The following is a 20,537-nucleotide window of genomic DNA, read 5'->3' on the forward strand; positions in this document are numbered from 1 at the left end:
TCCCTGAGATTTCCCTATGGGCTGTCGTCTTGCGAAGCAAGCCCATAGGGAAATTCGTTTTGCGAAGCGCCTCCAAAACGGAAAACCCTTTCGTCTAGCGGGTTTTCCGTCTTGCGAGGCGTTCGTCTTGCGGGGTACCACTGTAGTGGTAGGGGGTTGCATTAGATTTTATTACATCACCTGGATAGCTCAGTTGGTTAGAGCGTGGTGCTGATAATAATGCCAAGGTTGCAGGTTCGGTTCCTGTATGGGACAGCTGCGTATTCCTGCACCGCAGGGGGTTGGACTACTAGATGATGCTTAGGGTCCCTTCCAACTACAGTGGTACCTTGGGCTACAGACGCTTCAGGTTACAGACTCCGCTAACCCAGAAATAGTACCTCAGGTTAAGAACTTTGCTTCAGGATGAGAACAGAAATCACGCAGCGGCAGCGGGAGGCCCCATTAGTTAAAGTGGTGCTTCAGGTTAAGAACAGTTTCAGGTTAAGAACAGACCTCCAGAACGAATAAAGTACTTAACCCGAGGTACCACTGTACATCACTTGTCAACTACCCTGGAAATATTTAAAACAAACATTTCTCAGACTGTAGTAAGAGCTAGGGTCAGCCAGCTGTCACTGAACTCTAAACTTCAGGTGTATCGATACGCCAACAAAGTACAACTACAGTAACTTTTGGCATCTAACTGTGGTCCTCCCTCTCCCTGGTCCACAGCCCTTCTGCCCTTATTAGATAGTCCAAAAGTTAAGTCCCTCTGCTGATTTAGTTTTCCATCCTCCATTCTTTTTTTCCTTTCTTTTTTATTAACATATAAAACACATACATTTGCATTTACACAATACACATACACAACACACTACCTTATTTTCATAACATAAAACATACCTACATTACTCTATATAATACCAACCTATACTATACATATCAACATACCTATACACTTACCCCACACGGACAACCACCAAGTGACTGGACTTCCAGCCGTTCTTGTTACGCTACTTTATTTTTCCAACTAGCTTAAACACATTTCATTATTTTATTTAATCTCTTCTTCTATCTTGACTTTACTCTCCTTTCATTCTAATCATTTTCTTGATTCACTCAATATTCCTTCCTCCATTCTTAATTATCACCTTGATTATCTAACACCGATTCCTTGTTTCGATTGCACTAGCCACCTCGTACTAGGCATTTCTCAGGAATTCTAAGAAACTCCCAAATTAGTGCAGTTTTGAAATCAGTGGTCACAATCAGAGCAATTCTGAAGGGTTCCATCCACCATCACGATGCAAAATGGCACCCAACTGTATCCAAACACAGAAGAAAACCTGCTTTTTTGATCTCAGGAGCCATTGGGCAGAATTTGATTATGAGATCTCTCAAGAGGGGTGTGAATACGTAGCAAGCAAGCAAGCAAACTGTTCAAGGTAGATTCCTAAAGATACATAAAGAGCAAAAATATTCAATGTATTTTCTATTGCCATATTTCAAAGCCACAAAGTTAGACTGAAATTCTTTCAAGATTCTTCCACCACCAGCCTGCTCTGGTTCTATAGGCTGTTTCCCATTACCGGATCTCAACATGGAAGTAACTTCTGTTTTAGTAACATGATTCCCATATGTTGGTTGAAACATGAGATTGTACTGCAGGCATGTAAACTGCTGCATATACAAGTGCCAAGAAAGTGTGACTGACTCTTTGTACATGGAATTACATAAGATCTTATTCCCAAGTTACCTAGGAGTAAGCCCCATTCATCTCAATGGAACTTAGTTCTAAGTCAACACATATAGGATTGCACTGTTTGACTGAAATTCTAGGCACTCTTTATCCTCCCGGGAATAAGTCCAACTCAACTAAGAGGTAAGCCTCTCTGAGCAGGATTGGGCAGTTGATTAACCTACAAAGGAGTTGAACTTTGGCAAGCAGCTTTGATCCTGCAACTCCTCTCTTGCAAAGCTTATCTTTTTTATCTGGTTGGTAAAGTACTCAAGAAATCACAGCAAATAAAACTACCAATTAGGTGTTGTTGTTTTTAAGGTTATGCCTTCCATAGTGGGAGTGCTTTGATGCCTAAAGCCACATGGAAAATATTATATCAGAAGAGGTCATTCATTTGAATTTTTAAGCAAAGGCCTGCTAGATTCCTGCTGGCTCCGACTCATTACTCAAGAACCCACAAGAATGATCAGCTCTATAATGTTTTCCACATGGATTCCTCTGCAGGAACCTTTCCAAAAACACTCCCAAGAAGGCAAATTGAAGACGACCATATGTTGATCAGGAATGGCCAAGGCAATCAGGATTTATTAATACGAGTTATGCAGACTTATTATTCAGTGAATGACTTACTTAAGTGTATATTCATGTACAGTATGACTGCAACTTACGCGGATTTAACTTGTGCACATTCAGCTTTACACGCTTGTAGAAAAAAATAAGTTAAAATTTTTAAAAGCGGGGAGGAAAGGGAGCAGGAATCTGGGAATAAAGACTTTGGCAATCCCACACACCATTGAAGCCAACGTGTTTTCACTATATATGATTCTGGCGATCCCCGGAATGTAACCCTTGTGTAAGTTGCAGGCTCACTGTATTGCAAAACCCACAATGAAGATGGCACCTTCTCTAAAGTAGGGATTCCCCAACTGTGCTCCATTGGCCATTAATGGTCTGTGAGCTTCATTCAGCCACTCTGCAATGGGGCAGTGAAGAACAGAAGGAGCAGTGTCTGTAAATGGCAGGCGCAGTTGCTCCCGGCAGTCCATAGAATCAAAGAATCGGAGAGTTGTAAGGGACCCCAAGGGTCATCTAGTCCAACCCCCTGCAATGCAAGAACCTCAACAAAAGGACCCAAGACAGGTGGCCACCCAACCTCTGCCCAGAAGGTGTGAGTGGGATGGATCAGAGACAGGTAGGTACGGAAGAGGCACTTGAAAGGAGGGGAGAGGATCAGCAGTGAAGTGAATGCAGGGCTAGAATTAGGAAGTTTCATCCCGATTCAATCAACATAAATCGCAGAGCATCTAGAACAGTCTGTTACAATTCCTCCACGAGGCAGTCAAATCCTCTGCCAAGACCTTCAGCAATTTTCAGGTGGTCTGTAGGGATGGGGAGTTTAGGAACTAAAGTATCGTTATGGGTAATAAGCTCATTTAACATTTGCATAGCACTGTTCAGAGTTCAATGCACATGGAGTATCCAGTTGCAATCTTTACAACAACCGTGTAAAGTAGGTCTGTGTTATGACACCCCCCCCCCAATACTGGAGAAGGGAAGAACTGAGGCCGATCAAGTGAGCTTGAGGCAGATTCAAACCGGGCGGATTTCCTGATTTGTAGCCCAGCCTTTTAGCCTCTATGCTGCACCAGCTCTTCCTACTGTTATTATTTCTATCGCCCTGCAGCTGTGTCTGACGCCATATAAACACAGGATTTAAGACAGGCTCCTGCCATCTATGGTAGGTAAATGTGAAATTACGTACAGTTGCAGCTGTACAGTGGTACCTCGGGTTACATACGCTTCAGGTTACAGACTCCGCTAACCCAGAAATAGTACCTCAGGTTAAGAACTTTGCTTCAGGATGAGAACAGAAATCGTGCGGTAGCAGCGGGAGGCCCCATTAGCTAAAGTGGTACCTCAGGTTAAGAACAGTTTCAGGTTAAGAACGGACCTCCGGAACGAATTAAGTACTTAACCCGAGGTACCACTGTATTTTGTTTGTGCACCAGAATAATTGGGGAAAGATTCTTCATCAAAACTGGAGCGTTGAAGGTCAGGTTATCCCAAAACGTTCTAGTGCCCAAGAAAGGACATCCAGGCGATGTGTCTTCTTCATAATGTGTTATGCCAACTTTTGGCATTTATACAGTGCATACAACCATAGGAAGGTACCCTATATTGACTCAGGCCATTCGTCCAAGTACCTCAGAACTGTCTACACTGAGTGACTCTCCAGGTTTTCAGGCAGCGCTATACTTGGAGGTGCTGGGGACTGAACCTGGTTCAGATCATATCTGTGGCCTGCACAGAGCCAGCCCTTTCCGAGTCTTTTTAAGTGCTAGCAGCCTCACCGATGAATCAGGGATCTAACCATCAGTCTGCCAGTTGCCAGTGGTTAATTGGCCAAAGCTTGCAGCGCGACTTTAGCAGTGCAGCTGACGGAAATGCAAAGCCCCTGGATGAGCTGGCTGACGAGACCCTGGGAGTGACAAGAGGCTGGGCCAGCCAACAGCGAGTTCAATCCGCCTGTTGATATGCCCAGGAGCCACACACACACCCCCGACCCAAGGCATGGTCTCATCTTCGTTGGGCAGCCGGCAGTGCGAGGGATATAGGTCCCTGACCACGGCTAAAAGTGGGCCTATCTTCTCTGAGGGCTGGGTGGGGCAGGGGGGGCAGAGAGAGGGCTGTGGGGTGGAAATAGCTGGCGAGCTGCCGTTAGCTCTTGTTATTTATTCATCCACTGGCATTTGGACGCAGCAGCTGAGACAAAAGGCGCTGGGGCAGCTGGTGGCGGGGGCGAGGAAACATATTTTGCATCAGTCACAGGGGTCCGTGCATAACCCCGACACACCCAGCAGTCAGAAAGAGCTTGTGCTAAAAGGCGTTTTAACTCGTTCAGGGCCAGTGGTAAAGAGGAGACACTGTGGTGAGGAAGCACGGCAGACCTGGCTAAGTTGCCAACTCCCCACCCCACCCTTGCTTCTCTGCTATTGAAACAGCAGCCAGACATAGCAAAAGAAGAAGAAGCTTTCTCCATTATTCCATGACTGCGGGTGGGGAAGGAATCCACCTGCTTCCCTTCTGCACAGCACAGGAAGAAGTCCAGTTTAAAACACACACAGAGAGACATTGGCAATCCTAGATCCAGAGGGGCATTGCCTAGGGAAAGCCGCAGGGTCCAAGATACCTAGCGTGGGACCACTGATGTAGAGAGGCAGCGGAAACATTGCTATGCCTCAGGAGCATCCTCCGAGGACACTGTGGTGTCCAGAGATTCTGCATCTAGCCCTACAGAACCTGTTCCTACACTGGCCAACCAGATGCCCCAGTAGGAAGCCCCCCAAGGCCCAGCAACTCTCCCCACTTGGCATTCAGAGGCACAACAGTGGAGGGAGAGCATTCCCATCAAGGCTAGCATCCCTTGATAGCCTTATCCTTCAGGAATCTTGGGTCCTGGGCCCACAGAGGCAGGAGACTGATCTGAAGACAGGGACTGTCCTCTAATAAGATGTACTTCTTCTCAAACAAGGCAGGAAGGAGGCACAACTAGAAGTTAACTGCTTGCCCACAAAACCTGCCCCTTCCTTTAGGGAAGCTCTTAACGTTTAATATGTTATTGTGTTTTAGTGTTCTGTTGGAAGCCGCCCAGAGTGGCTGGGGAAACCCAGCCAGATGGGCAGGGTATAAATAATAAAGTATTATTATTATTATTCCTTGGTTCCCACCCACCCATGTTCAAAAGGCAGAGGGGGTAGGGAATCCAGAGGAACAGATTTCTGAGGACAAGCCTCCCCCATCTCCCTAAGGCCATCAGGCACAGAAGCAACAATGTCATGGCGCCATGGTCTTACCTGGTTACTGGTGTTGGCCAGAGGTATCTCCTACGGGTTAAGCAGATTCAGGAAGAGGAAGAGGAGGAGGGCAGTCCCTTATCGGCTCATTGGCGGCAGGAAACTTTATAGTCTTTCTTGGGTTCATGCCCTACAGAATCAGATCTCTGGTGCTCAGCATAACTTGGGATCAAAGCCCTGCATGCCCGGCTTTGCTCTCCTCTTCATTCGAACACATTCACCTCTATTTTTCTGCCTCCAGTATGACCCACCCCCTTCCTTATCTCTCTCTCCCCCCCCCACTATACCCTCCACTCCTCTTATCTCTCTTTCTATCTCTCTGCTCCTTCCACCAGCCCAATTTCTTGCTCTTTCATCAATACAGCAACCTAAGTCGGTTTTCCACCGTCCTCCTTTCGCAGCCCTTCCTTATCGACCTTCCCAATCGCGGTTTTCTCTCCCTCTCCTTTCCCTTTCCCTGGCAGCTCTGGGGGGAAGAGAGAGGAGGAATAAAAGCAGAGCGATTGAATTTCAATCCTGGGACCCACCACTCCACCTTCCTGGGGGCTTGGCTTGAGAAGGAGGGGAGGGTATGCAGAGAGAGAAAGAGAGAGGGGGGCGAGGAGAGTAATGAGAGGGGGAGACAGGAGTCCGAATTCCTGACCTTAACTTTAGAGAGAGGAGTGGCCACAAAAGCTTTAGAAAAACAGGGATTTGGGAAGTTGTCAAAGAAGAAAGACATTCTTTGACTGGTGTGTGATATGGATGTCTCCTTGTGTAGGAGAAGGTGCATCCTCTGGCGCCGCCTGCTGGTGGGATTCTCCCCCCAAAAGAGGACGTTGTTCCAGCAGAGAATCTGCTTCCTATCCTGATTTGAAAAAATAATATAAATGCAACCATGTGTCTGGCAGGGATACCATGCTATATTTTAATCAAATGGGGTGTGTTTGTAAAAACAGACTGTGGGGCTTGATTCCCAGTCCTACACAACACCCATAATTTCTCTATTTATTCTTATTATTTCCACGCACCTCTTTGCCTGGCAGAGAACCCAGGTGTCCTGCTCACAGAATTGAAATATGACCAGGATGTAACAGAACTTCCAAGCTTAAAAAAACAAAACAAAAAAAAGGGGGGAAACCCTCTTGGCCAGCTGCCAGAATTTTGTATGTAAAGGCCAGAACTACAAACCAGTTTCCATAATTAGCTGGAAAAAAATCTTATTTTTTTGCATGCTTGAATGGCGCATCTCACAGATGTGCGTTAACCTCACTGAGCTCAGCAGCAACACACCATTTCACCAGCAGCAGAACAGAAGCACTTTGTGCAGTGCGTAATGAGACTATGGAACTCACTCCCACAAGAGGCAGTGATAGCCAGCGACTTGGATAGCTTAGAAGAGGTTTAGACAAATTGGAGCCTGGATAGCTCAGTTGGTTAGAGCGTGGTGCTGATAACACCAAGGTTCCAGGTTCGATCCCTGTATGGGACAGCTGCATATTCCTGCATTCCAGGGGGTTGGACTAGATGATCCTCAGGGTCCCTTCCAACTCTACAGTTCTATGAAATTCACGGAGGACAAGGCTATCAATGGCTACCAACCACAGTGGCTACATTCTACCTCCACTGTCAGAGGTGCTATACCTCTAAGCACCACTTCCTGGGAATCACAGGTGGGGAGAATTGCTGCTGCTGCTCAAGTCCAGTTTGCAAGCTTCCCACATGCATAAGTTTGACAGCTATGAGGACAGACAGGATACTGGGCGAGATGGGGCATTGGCCTGATCCAGCAGGCCCATTCTTCTCTTCCTATGTTAAGAGGCTTCAAGGCACATGTGCGTGTTGCACAGCCTTCCCTCTCAGGTTTCGTTGAGCCAGGAGGGTTTGTGTGTTGTCCTCCTCCTACTGCATTTTTCAGCAACTGCAGTGCTTTATGGCAGAACGATTCATGCCAGTACTACAGAGCTTGACCCATTTAAAAGCAGTTTTGCAGTGCTTTGATTCCCTGATTTATAACGTTGCTTTCAAGCAGTTGTTAATCGGTACATTAAATGCTCATGTAGCTATCAGGCCTCCTTTTTTAGCCATCCTTATCCGCAGCAGCCTCTGTAATTTAAATCCTATTAAGTTCCTGGAGATGGTACAGGTGTGTCTAGGGGGCGGAAGCTGCAGGTACGAAACAGACTTGCTTCTACATCAACACTGCTTGCTAGAAAGCTGCTTGGAGTTTTGAGAAACTCCAGAATAAGGCAAGCTTATTGCAGCCTTATTGCACGAGTCCCATCAAGTTTCACCTCTGACCTGCTAGCTCTTAGTCATAGATTTATAGAATTGTAGAGCCTGATGTTTAGTCACAATCTCCTTTCTTCTAAACTGAAGCCATTGTTTCGGGCCCTGCCCTCTGAAGCAAGAGAAAACAAGGTTGCTCCACTCTCTATGTAGTGGCCCTTTAGATAAATGAAAATGGCTATTGCATCTCCTCTGTCTCCTCTTTACGAAGCTAAACATACCCAACTCCCTCAGCCATTCCACCCGTTTTAAACTCCTAGAATAGTCTAGGGCTGTATACACACCATACTTTTAAAAGTGCATGCCCCCCCTCCCAAAAAACACACAAAAGAATGCCGGGAACTGTAGTTTGTTAAGGATGCCAGGAATTGTACCTCTGTGGAGGATAAACTACAGTTCCCAGGATTCTTTGGGGGAAGTCACCTATGGCATGTATGCAACCTAGGAGTTTTGGATTCCAGCTGATGGGAGTAGTAATCCAAATCATCTGGCGGGCACCAAGAACATTTCCAGTCTTATCCAGGATGAGGCACAGCATTCCTAGGTACTTAAAAGGGCACAAGCCCATAATACAAATTCGTATATGCTGATTTACATGTATATAGACCTCTGGTTACACTCACACACACGAGAGAGAGAGAGAGAGAGAGAGATCTAGGACCTGACAGAAAAGACCTGGGACTCAAGCTACCCTGTAACTACACTCTTCCTGTAATCTTACACAACCCACCCAGATTCTTAGCCTATAAACCCCCTCCCTTTCCAAAAATCTAGTGGTTCTGGTTACCTCTTCTTCTTGCACATGGCATACTCCAGAAATATTTTGTCCACAAATGAAAACAAGTGGGGAAAACGGAAAGAGAAACCAAAACAGGACAGGGAATATCAAATTACAACAGATCTTAATCAGGTGCAATTCCCCACCCCACCCCTCACAATTGGGTTCTTACATTGCTGGCAGGTGATAGCAATACCACTGGGTTGAAAGTGACCCAGATGTTATTAGGTCCTGTAATTCTCATCCGCCTGACTGGTTGACACCTGGATTTGTTGCAAGGTCTGATCCCTCTGTTTCTATCTTAGGTTGTTTCAGTTATTGTTCAGATTTGGTCCTAAATGCCAGGGGGCTGTGAGAAAGAAAGCACAGGCCTTCCAGCTAATACTGTTGTCCAAAATGGGCTGTGGATCATTGATAATATATTGGGCAGGGCTTTTCTTTTCCAGCTGGAACTCAGTTCTGCCCCTTCTCAGGTGGGCACCATATCCATAATAAGAGAGCAAGAGAGGTATTCATGGCAAGTCCCTGCACCTCTTTTTCTAGAAAAATTAGCACTGCTCTTAGGGAATTAAAAAACAAAAGAGCTGTGGGTAACAAGTGACGTTTTTGTCCTTTTATTTGTAAAACTGTTGATATGCTGTCTTCTCCAAAATATCAGAGCTGTGTACAACAATATGTATGCAATAGCAAGTATACATATTGGGCTGTGTGTCCTGTAGTAGATTATTCCTGTTACAGTGGTACCTCGGGTTAAGAACTTAATTCGTTCTGGAGGTCTGTTCTTAACCTGAAACCGTTCTTAACCTGAGGTACCACTTTAGCTAATGGGGCCTCTCGCTGCCGCCACTTGATTTCTGTTCTCATCCTGAAGCAAAGTTCTTAACCCAAGGTACTATTTATGGGTTAGCGGAGTCTAACCTGAAGCGTCTGTAACCCAAGGTACCACTATACTGGTCTGGCCTTGTCAATTTATTTTTTCAACTTCATTGGGTGGGTATCTGATGTGCATTTACCTGATGTAAATCCTTTGCGTTCGTTTTTGTCCAACAAGCTAGAATAAATGTGGTTGCATCTTGTGGTGTGGAACACAGGAAAACTGCCTTACGCTGAGCCCATCTAGTTCAATATTGTCTTTGCACCGAACTAGCAGTGGCTCTTCAGGGTTTTGGACAGGTAATATTTCTCCATTCTACCTGGAGATTACAAGGATTGTAGCTGGGACCATCTGCATGAAAAGTAGAAGCAAAAAGCATGTAAATGTGTACTGGCGATGGTCACTGGTTTCAGGTAAAAACAGAAAAAGTGGTAATTTGTAATCCTTCTTATTGCATAGAAAGTGACTAATACTTGATAATGACTAACTATTGTCTCAAATTATTATGGACTGGAGCCAAGACTCCACCTTTTAGCTTGTCCTTGTGGTGACTTTCATCTTGCTGCTGTTATTGTTGTTGTTAGCCTGTTCCCTGATAAAAAGCCTCTTGTTCTGTGCCTACAAAGTGAGCAACTTTGCTTTATATTGAATAAGGAAGAACCTAACTTTCTCTCGGCCTAACCTGCCTGTTGGGGAAGATAAAACAGGGGGTGTAAAAGGGACTTTGCAAGTCACCCAGAGCTGCTTGGAGGAAGGGTGGAATTAAAAAGGAGTCATAGACAGTTACTTTCCAGCTGAGAATACAGTAAATGGCCAGGTAGCTGTGATGAAACAAAGGTTACGCTACAATAAACCTTGCAAATGGCTGCTCTAGGCAGGAAAAAAGAAAAGTTAATTTCTCTATTGATCATGGTAAATCCCACCAGTTTTAAAAAATGAAAATGGAAAGTACGAGGAGCGTTTTCTGAACGAAGCCTCTCTTCTACTAGGAGAGTCAACGACGGAGGCAAGTACTTTCGTTTCACGTTTTGTTTCCCAACCCACCCGTCCATACTCTACTCCTCGCCCCTCCCTCTCCCCACAACCCTCCTTCGGTCACGTCTCTCCCCCTGGCCCCGCCCCGTTCCAGAACGTCACAATGTGGTGACGTAATCTCCCAGAACGAGTGTTTATATAGACTCGGCGTCAACAACGACGCATCCAAACATTCTATTCCTATTCACAGAAGAAAAACAGCTGCCGCCGCCGATTGAGAGACATGGGTTCTGCCGCGACCGACCGCTCTTCTGCCAAGCCCGCCGCTCGATCGCCCGATCACCGCGCCAACCCCGCAGCTGCTTGCTGGAGCGAGTTTGTTACTGGCTAATTCGATTCGAGAGGTAAGGAGGCAAAAGTCCACCATTGGGTCCTTTCTCTCCCCTTTCCTTGGAACCTAGGAGTCCTGGACCCCCGCAGGTACTGTGAACAGCTAGACCTCGCTCCGCTCCCACGCCAGACCAGGGAATTTCGCAGACCGCTTGTTAACCGCTCGATCTTCCCATCCCTTCCTAGAAAACCCAGGAATCCCGGCCGGCTTCTCGCCTTCTCCCCGCCCACATCACCCGGGATCCCTCCTTCGCTTTGTACTTGGGAGTTAGACCGCCCACCACGCCTCTTTCACCACCACCCAGGCTCCTCGGCTCCTCAGTCCTAGGACCCAGGTCTTCTGCCAGCCAGAAGTCACCCAGGAGTCCTGCCTACCACCCCGCCTCTCCAGATTCCTTCCCGCTGGTGGTGCGTGCACTGTGCCGGCCCCCACCCCCGTATATCTCTTCCGCAGGTATCCACCCAAGTCCTACACCCTTCTTAATTGCTACGTCCTCGTCCTTGCTTAATGCAAGCAGGTTCTCGAGCTTGTTTGGAGGTTCTGGCAGGGGAGCGCAGCTATCGTACACCCTTGACCCAAGAACGGTACACTCCTTTTATCTGGGATGGTCGTCCTCTTCCACCGAGGATGCACATGGAGCGGCCTAGCCAGCCAAATCAGCCAAATCAACCCTGGCGATCAATGGGGTGACAGATGTCGAAGATCGACCTCACATCCCGCTTAATGCGGGTCCATAGCTGTCAACGTTTTCCTTTTTTAAAGGGAACTTCCCTTATTCCGAATAGGATTCCTCGCAAGAAAAGGGAAAAGTTGACGGCTATGTGCGGGGCTCAGAATGGTGTCTTCGTGCCCTGCCCCAAATCTATACCCCAGTATTATCCATGTGGGGGAGATCTCCAGATACCCCATTCCAGTAGTTTCCTCAAGATTCAGTAACAAATATTCTATATTTTTGCTGTTCTTCTTTTTTAAAGTATCCTTATTTTATGTTGAACCCCTTCCCCAAATTGTGGCACTGCTAGTCCTAAAACAATAGCCTTCTGTATCTTATCTATGCCTCTATGTCCTCTTTTGCATTTTGGGGGGTCATTTCCCCCGTTAACCTGCACCCCAGACCTCCCCTCCCCTTTGTAAAAATGCATTAGTTATATCCACTCCTCTTTTTGAGCTCTTCCAAGATTTCGTTTTCTGTTCCTCTGCCCTCATACTGCCACAATTTCCCACTTCCCCCAATACTGAATTCCTAGGGAAGACCAGAAAGCAGAAACTGAACTTCACCCTCATTTGGTTTCTACCTTCCCTGGCACAGCTAGTTAAGAAACTGCACCATTTCCTTTTCGCTCCACATTTTCAAAAATATCCCATCCTACCTACCGGACTAGGATGAATGACAATGAGGTTGTTACTGCCACAGTTTCGGCACCCCTACCCCAAACTTAATATTTACAGTACTTCACGTTAGGAATATCCTCAGCTATAACCCTGGAGAGTGTGACAGTTGTCCTGTACAGTAGGGAGGGGGTCTATTTCTGAATGGGCCCCCTTCCTGTTTTAGAGGAGGGCTTTGATCGTTAAGATTGCTGTCAAAAGCGGGGTGCTCTCCAGCTGCTGTCCCACAATCCTAGGAATCCATGCATCTTTTTGCTTTGGAAATCTTCAAATGAACATTCCCCTCCCCTCCCTTCCTCTCCCCCTACCCACCATTTCCCGTTCTAACCTGTTGTGGGTCAGAAGGTTTGCTGTTCTTCCTCTCTCCCCGACAGCTGCACACCCGGAATCCAGTCTGTGTGTGTGTGTGTGTTGTGTTATTTCCCCCCCTTTCTGCTTCCGGACTGGGGTGTTGCCAGCGTTCCAGGGGCACTTGCTTGAGCTTGTTTGGGGCGCGCCCTGGATTAAATCAACCTACACATCCAAGCCAGGAAAACAACCCATAGGAAAAAAAGAGAGAGAGATAAACTGAGGCACACATAGGGGGCGGAAGTAATCTTGCTGGAATGTGGGGATAAGGGCCTAGAAGTGCAGGATTCCTGCCCCATGCCTTAACTTCCTACCTCCTATTTTACTCCAGAGTCTTATTCTTAGTTGGGCCTTTCCTAATCCACTTCATGAGTGCGTACACACCATACATTTAAAGCACATCTCAGAATCCTGGGAACTGTAGCTTGCTAATGGTGCTGTGAATTGTAAGTTCTATGACTGGTAACAATTCCCAGGATTCTTTTTTTCGTGGGGGGGGGGTGCTTTAAATGTGTGTTGTGTACAAAGTTAAGGTGTGTATTAAAGTTTCCTCTTATTTTTAACTTTTTTTAAAAAAATACTTTGTTACAAAAGAAAACACTCACCAAAGCATTTCTTGTTAAGAACAGTTAAACAAACACTAAAACCATTCATATTCCGCCCTCAAACAACCTCCAAAAAAAACAGCAGGCTGCCATTGCACATATCATTATATTGCTTGGAACAAATAATACATACACTCTGAGCTCCCCAAAATGCAATATCAGTCGGGGAAGGGTGCTACTTGCTACTGATACCATAACCCATTCTCCTTCAGGGCATTTCTTGCCTAAGGCCTCCATTCCAGAATCTGTTGTTGGTGCCAAGTCTCTGTCCATACTGGGCTTAGTCATAGCAGCCCTGGTTACACACAGAAGGCCTTTACTCACAGCTTAGAAATTAAGCAGCATATAAAATACCATATAAATAAGTAATAAATACTTTACAGCTTGAGTATAAGCAACCTGTTCTTCCACACTCTGGATTAAGGGAACAGGCCTTTCAGGTGGATTCCTGAGAGGTTTCAGGTTTTGTATCTCCTCTGTGTGTGTGTGTGTGTGTGTGTTTTAAATGTCTTGCTTACAGGAGAGACTACAGCTTAGTGGTAAATGAAATGCTTTACAGGAAGAACTTCCTAGATTCAATCCTTGGCATCTCCAGGAAAAAAATAAAATGTGGGCGGTGAGGGAAGGACCAGGTAGTGGAGATGAAACCCTGGCAAACTATTGCCAGTTGAAAGAAGACAAAGCTGAACTAGAGGCACAAATAGCTCAGGTTACAGATGCTTCAGGTTACAGACTCCGCTAACCCAGAAATAGTATCTCGGGTTAAGAACTTTGCTTTAGGATGAGAACAGAAATCACGCAGCGGGAGGCCCCATTAGCTAAAGTGGTACTTCAGGTTAAGAACAGTTTCAGGTTAAGAACGGACCTCCGGAACGAATTAAGTACGTAACCAGATGTACCACTGTATATTAAAGCAGTATCATACCGCTTTAAATAGTCATGGCTTCCCCCAAAGAATTCTGGGAAGTGTAGTTTAAGGGGGCTGGGGTTTGTTAGGACACACACACACACACACACACACTATTCCCCTCACAGAACTGCAATTCCCTGAGTACCCTGGCAAGAGGGATTGACTGTTAAACCACTCTGGGAATCTGTACTTCTGTGAGATGGCTTGGTGTTCTCCTAACAATTCTCAGCACCCTCAACAAATGACAGTTCCCAGGATTCTCTGGGGGGAGCCATGGCTGTTTGAAAGCAGTATCCTATTACTTTAATGTATAGTGCAGATGGGGCCTAAGTCTGACCCCTTCTTATAATGCAGCAAAACAAAGCATATTGGAATCTGACTCTCTGGGCTTTCCCCAGCACCATTATCAGATTTTTAATAGCTGTTGGCTTATTTTCACTTTGCTTCTTTTCAGGTCTAAGATGCCCCCTCACATCACATCCAGCCAACTGACATCACCCCCCTCAGACACAGAGAGGTTGCTGGTTTGGTGTGACCCCTTCAGGCTCAAAATGGCTAAAATCCTCCCTGCCGAATCGAGCCGGTCCAGCCCTGCTGGCAAGTTCAACATGGCGGCCGTGATTCTTGGACGTATGGCCCAGATTGCTTTGGACTGGGTGAGGAGGTGGTTGCACCTCTGGCAGCATAGCCCTGCCACCCTGGTGAGGGCTGTGTTGATGGGCATTGCCAAGGGGACAGTGCCCATCTTAGGGAAGACGAAGCAACTCTTAAGAGGAACTTGGGAGGAACTTGGAAGAGAAGAAAGCAAAGTGGAGGGGCGAAACTTGAAAGCTGCCCATCTAGGGTACTTTTCCCTGGATGGTCACAAGTGTTACCCCCAAAGGGATACGGAAAGCTTGGCTGAAGGCGGACATTTTGAAGAGGACCTGGCACTGCTTCTGCCTGCTTCTAATGGTCCATCCAAAATGGATAGCATGCGTTTGGAAGAGGATGGCATTTCTGAACCGTACTTGATCAGCACTTCCATTGCCTACGACCTTGGAAATGACTGGGACGTTTCTTCAGAAGAAGACATGGCGTTGGAAGGCAGAGAGAACCTTGGGAGTTCCCCCCAGAAATGGCTGGAATATTGTTGCCATCCACAAGCATTGGTGAAAGGATTGAATATTGGCGGATACTGTAGGGAGAATGTGGAAGGTTCCTGTAGCCACCGTGGAGAGTTAAAGGATTTTGGAGGGGGCTTTTGTTTGGAAAGTACCTCCGCTTCCCAGGGAAACGAGGAGGGCCTGGGATCTCGTGGGGATTTGGTGATGCGTGATGGGCAAAGTCCATCTGATTCCCCAAAGGATGGGGAAGAGATAGGAGAATACAAGAAAGGTGGAGATAAGGGTGTGTTCAACTCAGTCCCCTGTGTTTCCAAAAGCCCCCTTGTCCTATCCTTGTTCTACAGTCCATCAGAGGAAGAGGAGGATGGCAGTGACGATTCAGAGGACTGGTGGAGCGAAGACGAGATGGAAGAGAACATTCAGTCTGGAGGGCACTCGGGGAATGGGGAGAACTATCTGGAAGCGGAAGCAGACTCTCTGCATCAGGATGTATTGGAGAGCCTCTGCGAATCTTTTTTTGCAAGGAACGACCCTTTCCACCCACTCTGCTTTTCCAAGCCCATTCAAGCCCCCACATCTGCCCCTCAGCCTGAGGCCAAGAACCACAAGGAAATCACGGTCACCTTTTATCAGACAAGGCTGGATTCTAAGCCTGAGGAGCTGTGTAATCCACCAACGCGACCACGTTCCAAGTGGAATCCAAGAGTTTCCTCCAGGCATCCAGCTCAGAAATGTTGCCAGCCAGACTCTGAGGAAAACTCTGATCCTGTGACCACAGAAGTGTCATCCGTTTCCCAGGAGGCAAACCAGGTGATTAAGAAGGTGAGTTGCTTTAAATACTTTGTGTGTGGACTAACCAGAACCCCTAGGTTCTCCAGAGGATGAGTCTTGAGGGAGACAGTTCAGAAACGTGTGTGTGTGTGTGTGTGTGTGTGTGTGTGAGAGAGAGAGAGAGAGAGAGAGAGAGAGAGAGAGAGACATTCCATAATTAGGAATTGCTAACGCCCTTGGTTCTGCCCCTCACAAATTACTAGCCTGGACTAGAGTTGCCCATTTCATTCACAAATGTTTCAGGAAGTCTTCCTAATTTTATCACTTAACTGCTGTGTATAACTACTATGTTTACACAACAGTGCTTATGAGTAGAAAATTGGGTGTTACAGAAGCTATTCCCCACCCCACCCTGTGCCCTTTTTGACAGCTGAAGTTAAGGCAGAAATTAAACAGGTATAGCTTTTGTTTACATAAATTAATCAAAATAACACTCTTCCTGCTTTTCAAGTTTTTTTAAACAATTGAAGGCATCTCAGACAGGCTTTTACAATGATAAACAATTCTTTCTGTCAGCCTCAGTAGATCAGAGCGGTTTGAATTCTTAGCTGATGAACTGAAAAGCTATTTTTAAAAACCCCTGAAAGCGGGCATCTCACAGGGTAAAGGATGCCTAGCTTAGGGTACTCTGGTGGTCTTGATGGGCACAGTATGGCCATAGCAGGGAACAAAGTGTTTCTGGTGATACTGTAGCTCTAAACCATTTTAAAGAATAGGCCTGAGTTGGAGCAATGGGGAAAGCTCCATCTGTTGAAATTATGTATTCACAGGGATTTTCTTCCTCAAAGGAAGAAAAGTGAGCATGCTGTGTGTGTCTTGGGGTGAGAACTGAACAGTAATACCTCTGGTTACAAACCGTCCTCCTTGCGAACGCTTCGAGTTACGAGCTCCGCTAACCTGGAAGTAGGTCTCCTGGTTGCGAACTTTGCCCCTGGATGCATGCGAGCAGAAATCACGCGCCAGAGGCTCCATTAGCGAAAGCACGCCTCAGGTTAAGAACGGTTTCAAGTTGAGAATGGACCTCCAGAACGAATTAAGTTCGTCATCGGAGGTACCACTGTATGGCTGTTGCGCAGGGAGAAAGGGGCTGTCAATAATAATAATAATAATAATAATAATTTATTTGTACCCCGCCCATCTGGCTGGGCTTCTCCAGCCACTCTGGGCAGCTTCCAACAAAGATTAAAATCAAGTAAATCAATAATGTTGGGTTCTGCTCCCTCAACATAAAGCCTGCCCCCCTTACATAAATCCTGGCTGCGCCCATTCTTTTCTAAGCTGCCTTCTCTCCCATTCTAAAGATACCTTACTCAGCCCTTAGTTTTTACTTTCTGCACCCCACCTTGTTCCCTGTAAGCACTACCCTGGAATCTCCTTAACGCTCCTTGGCCTCCCCTGTCCTGCTGTTGGTTTCGCCCATCCTGAAATATCGTGTAACATCCCTATCATGCAACATGACCAACCAGGAAGTGGATGATGTAAGGCTGGGGTCATTTCCCAGCAGACAGGACTCCCCTGCCTTCCTCTCGCTGTTCCCCCTCCCTCCTTTTGTCCATAGAGTGTCAGCAGATCTATTGGAAGCTGAGCTTAGTCATTTGCTTAGTCACCTTCCACAAATGCCCCAAATATAAGAAGAACAGCACACAAAATAACAAGAGCCATTTAAGAACAATGCAAAGTGGACACCCACAACAGAAACCTATGGTTGCTAGTCCTACTCAGAGTAGACTCATTGAAGTTAATTAACATGACCAACTTGGGTTCATTTTAGTGGGTCTACTCTGAGTAGGACTCAGTTGTATACAGCCTCTCTTCCTCCAGCTAGGAAATGCAACTGTGTGCAGTGCCCACAGTTGTGTGAAACCCAAAGTGATGCTCAAGACGCAGCTAGAGATTAGCAATGGAACTCAAGGAGTCGTGGAAAAGTGTTCCTCTGAGCATGGGTAGAGCGCGCCTTTGCCTTACTCTTGAGCAGCCACAGCCAGCCTCCACACACCTATCACTTGAGATGGTACAGTAAATAAAAATAATAGATAATATATTGTTAGTGTTTATATCCCGCTTTTTTCCTCCAAGGAGCTCAAGATGGTGTACATGGTTTCGCCCCCTTCTCATTTAATCCGCATAACAACCCTGTGAGGTAGTTTAGTCTGAGCAGCAGACTGGTCCAAGGTGAAAGTCATGGCTTGGTAGGGGATTTGAACCCTGGGCTCCCAGGTCCTACTCCAACACTTCTGACACTGTAAGAGCTGTTCAACAGAGAAACAGTCTCCCTTGGGAGATGGTGAACTCTCCTTCCTGGGAGGTTTTTAAGGAGTGGTTGGATGGCCATCTGTTCGGATGCTTTGGTTGAGATTCCTGCATTGCAGGGGGTTGGACTAGATAACACTTGGGGTCCCATCTAATTCTCCAGTTCCATTATTCTATTACACTGGCTTTCATGTATGGTGTCTAAATAGGAGTAAGAGGTGGTTTGCATCATCTCTCTTGCCTAGGGCAAGTTTAAATTAAGGTCCTGATTCAGTACCCACAGAAAAGGAAGTGGACTAAAACTAGGGACAACACAAGGCTGTTCTTCCCTGTCCTTGGCTGGAATGGTTACAGCCAGGATGATAACCTGTTGCACATCCTGAAACATCTGGAGAGAAGCAGCTTCCCAACCCCTGGAGCACAGTGGTGGCCTTAAAACATGATATTTGGCTTGTTTAGCTGAGAAAAGACAGTAGGATTCAGCAGGGCCATTACAGGACGAAAAAAACCAACCTGTTAACTATATGAGGTCTAGCCAATTATTTAGTTTAGTAGCATTGGCATAAATTTGCTTAAGAGCAAGAAGATACCTGTCCCACTATCCTCATAGCCTCTCAATTTCCTCAGGTCCGATTTTCTCCGGTGGTGACCGTTCACCCACTGGTGGCCTGGAGCTACGCATCTCGGGCTGCCCGCCGTGGCCCCTGGGAAGAAATGGCCCGCGACCGATGCCGCTTCCGCCGGAGGATTGCTGAAATGGGAGCCATCTTGGAGCCTTGCCTGAGGGAGGAACACCGGGCCAAAGCTTGGAGGGAGATCTATGGGGTTCAGGAAGAAGAAGGCAACAACAACTCCCCTCTCCTTTCTGGTTCTGCTGAGGCAGATTAAGCTGTGGCTCCAGATTAAGTCAGAAATGAAATGGCTCTTCAAGATATGGCCGCCATGAAGTAAACCGTCCATTAGAGATACATATAAAGAGTTCTGAGGTTTTGAGAGCCAAATTGAATCCTTTTTTTAAACACTGGAGGTCGAAAGGGGAGGCTCATGGGTCTGAAAGGAAGGCCGTGTGTGTGTGATGTAGCAAGATTTAATTCTGGGCCTGAAATCCACATTCTCTCAGGGTGAAGTGGGGCCCTGAGGTTGCTGTGAGGAGCAAGAGCTTCTGTGCTCTGATATTTCTGAATAAATGCACTGATGTAAAGCTGCTACTACCTCAGTTGATTTGAAGGATGTGGCTGCCAGGCCCTTAGTTTGCAATGTGTGTAGCATAACACAAGGAATTGGTGGCCCTGGTGGACACGCCAGTGTGTTATGTGCATGCTCTAGTTTACACATGATGTTAAGTGGACAGAATTTCCTAATGTATTTCTATTTTACATGCTAGTTATCTTTCAAAGCAAGCCTTTGAGATTTCTTTAAGTAGTATTCCCCCCCCCTTAATTTCAAAATATGTATTAAATTATGAGTAATGGTGATGTGAACTCCCAGGATGGAGCAGAGACTTGATGTCTGTATGTATAATTTATCTGTCCACAAATTATTACTTTTTTAAATAATAAAAAAATTACAGCTATGACTGTGTATTCCCTCATCATCTTCTTGGTTATTGAAAATGTAATATTGAAGGCTGATTTCAGAAATCTCCCCACAACACATGTTTACCCCTTATTTGTGACTAGAAGCACCCACTAGAGTTTATTCACCAGGGGGATAGGGGTGTCTTGAGCAACAAACATGCCTCAAAAGCTGTATCTCAAAATCAGACTTTATGTGATAAAGTGATGGCAGGGTGGAAATCACAGGAAAGTGTAGGGTGGCAATCCCCCACTCCCACTTAATTTTTTGGTATTTCTGCAAAGCCTGGGATTCCCCCCAAGCCTGCTGCTACTTTCCCTCTGAAGCCCCATCGACATTCTTAAGTGAAGCAGCATCATTAAACAGTCATGGCTTCCCCCAAAGTATCCTGAGAACTGTAGGTTACAGGTGCCAAGTGTTGTTAAGAGACCTTTATTACCCTCAGAGCTCTACACTTCTCAATGGATCCCTGGGAAAAGGGATTGACCCTGTTAAGAATTGTAGCTGTGGGACGGGGAATAGGGGTGTCAGGCCCTGGGCCCTTAATTTGGCTCTCCTAGCCTCTCTAAATTTGTTCCTCAGCCTAATTTTGCCCATACCTACCACAGAAATGTCACCCATGGAAATTTGCCCAGTGGTGAATGTGGCCCTTAGTTTGAA

General features: G+C 46.3%; 2 protein-coding genes across 6 annotated transcripts in view; one reads left to right on the top strand and one right to left on the bottom strand.

Moving 5' to 3' along the window:
- The window catches only part of PLEKHA4 (pleckstrin homology domain containing A4), a 49,698-nt gene extending 30,773 nt beyond the window's left edge, over window positions 1-18,925 (bottom strand). For 3 of the 5 annotated variants that reach the window (XM_083471784.1, XM_083471789.1, XM_083471783.1), the window contains exons 1-2: window positions 18,893-18,925; window positions 12,581-12,765 (exon numbers count right to left, since the gene is read on the bottom strand). In XM_083471784.1, coding sequence (XP_083327910.1) covers window positions 12,581-12,765; window positions 18,893-18,910 — 203 coding nt within the window. In that variant the 5' untranslated portion in view covers window positions 18,911-18,925. Of the gene's footprint in view, window positions 1-5,577; window positions 6,247-12,580; window positions 12,766-18,892 lie in introns of those variants that run through there. The other 2 variants (XM_083471787.1, XM_083471786.1) reach the window with 2 other exon arrangements.
- Window positions 10,638-19,875, top strand: PPP1R15A (protein phosphatase 1 regulatory subunit 15A). The gene is made up of 3 exons (XM_083471939.1): window positions 10,638-10,876; window positions 14,570-16,043; window positions 18,930-19,875. Exons 2-3 carry the CDS (start codon window positions 14,577-14,579, stop codon window positions 19,188-19,190), a joined length of 1,728 nt encoding a protein of 575 aa, XP_083328065.1. The 5' UTR covers window positions 10,638-10,876; window positions 14,570-14,576; the 3' UTR covers window positions 19,191-19,875.
- Window positions 19,876-20,537: the final 662 nt, after the last annotated feature.

This window comes from Podarcis liolepis (genome assembly GCF_965112155.1).
Source record: "Podarcis liolepis genome assembly, chromosome: 13".
Taxonomy (NCBI): domain Eukaryota; kingdom Metazoa; phylum Chordata; class Lepidosauria; order Squamata; family Lacertidae; genus Podarcis; species Podarcis liolepis.